This window comes from Charadrius vociferus, unplaced genomic scaffold, assembly GCF_000708025.1.
Source record: "Charadrius vociferus isolate BGI_N301 unplaced genomic scaffold, ASM70802v2 scaffold2254, whole genome shotgun sequence".
Classification (NCBI taxonomy): domain Eukaryota; kingdom Metazoa; phylum Chordata; class Aves; order Charadriiformes; family Charadriidae; genus Charadrius; species Charadrius vociferus.
The window spans coordinates 4,475-5,752 of record NW_009647975.1 but is presented as its reverse complement, the minus strand read 5'-3'; the positions used below and the strand labels follow the sequence as shown (position 1 = coordinate 5,752).

The following is a 1,278-nucleotide window of genomic DNA, read 5'->3' as shown; positions in this document are numbered from 1 at the left end:
TTTGGGGGCCACCAAGGTCTTGAGGTTGGGGACGGTCATCGATGGTCTTTGAGGGCCACCAAGGTCATGGGGTTTGGGGGCCACCAAGGTCTTGAGGTTGGGGACGGTCATCGATGGTCTTTGAGGGCCACCAAGGTCATGGTGTTTGGGGGCCACCAAGGTCTTGAGGTTGGGGACGGTCATCGATGGTCTTTGAGGGCCACCAAGGTCTTGGGTTTGGGGGCCACCAAGGTCTTGGGGTTGGGGACGGTCATCGACAGTCTTTGAGTGACACCAAGGTCTTGGGGTTTGAGGGACACCAAAGTCTTGGGGTATGGGGACAATCATCGATGGTCTTTGAGGGCCACCAAGGTCTTGGGCTACCGGGATGGTCATCTCCAGTCCTTGGGGGACACTGAGGTCTTGGGCTTTGGGGACAATCGTCTCCAGCCCTTGGGGACATGCAGGTCTTGGGGTTTGGGGACAATCACCTCTGGTCCCGCGGGTGCGTCCTGCTCCCCAGCTCCGGTGACCATCGTCTCCTGTCCTCTGGGGCCGTCCAGCTCCTGGGCTTTGGGGACAACCATCTCCGGTCCCTCCTGCTCCCAACCGCCGGTGACAATTGTCCCCTCTCCTTGAGGGACACCCGGGTCTCGGTGTCCGGAGACGATGGTCTCTGATCCTCGGTGGACATCGAACTCTTGAGGTTTGGGGACAATCACGTCTGGTTGTCCGGGTCCGTCCTGCTCCCGAGTGACGGTGACGATTGTCCCCGGTCCTTGGGGGACATCTGACTCTCGGGGCTCGGGGACGGTCATCTCCAGTCCTTGGGGGACATCTGGGTCATGGGGTTTGGGGACTGTCACCTCCTGGCCGGGAGGGACACCGAGCTCCTGGGGTGTGGGGACAATTGTCTCTGGTCCCCCAGGTCCATCCTGCTCCAACGCTCCAGTGGTGGCCACCTCTGGTCCTTGAGGGCCACCTGGTTCTTGGGGCGCGGTGGTGGCCACCTCTTGTCCTTGAGGGCCACCTGGCTCTGGGGGTCTGGTGACAACCGCCTCTGGTCCTTGAGGGCCACCTGGTTCTTGGGGCGCGGTGGTGGCCACCTCTTGTCCTTGAGGGCCACCTGGCTCTGGGGGTCTGGTGACAGCCGTTCCTGGTCCTTGAGGGCCACCTGGTTCTTGGGGCGCGGTGGTGGCCACCTCTGGTCCTTGAGGGCCACCTGGTTCCTGGAGCACGGTGGTGGCCTCCTCTAGTCCTAGAGGGCCACCTGGTTCTTGGGGCGCGGTGGTGGCCAAC

General features: G+C 62.6%; 1 protein-coding gene across 1 annotated transcript in view; it reads right to left on the bottom strand.

Moving 5' to 3' along the window:
- Positions 1-371: 371 nt before the first annotated feature.
- LOC104285072 (pollen-specific leucine-rich repeat extensin-like protein 1) overlaps positions 372-1,278 on the bottom strand; it is a 5,333-nt gene continuing 4,426 nt past the window's right edge. Inside the window, exons 2-3 of the mRNA XM_009883465.1 lie at positions 962-1,208; positions 372-872 (exon numbers count right to left, since the gene is read on the bottom strand). Of these exons, the coding sequence (XP_009881767.1) occupies positions 372-872; positions 962-1,208 (748 nt within the window). The remainder of the gene's footprint in view (positions 873-961; positions 1,209-1,278) is intronic.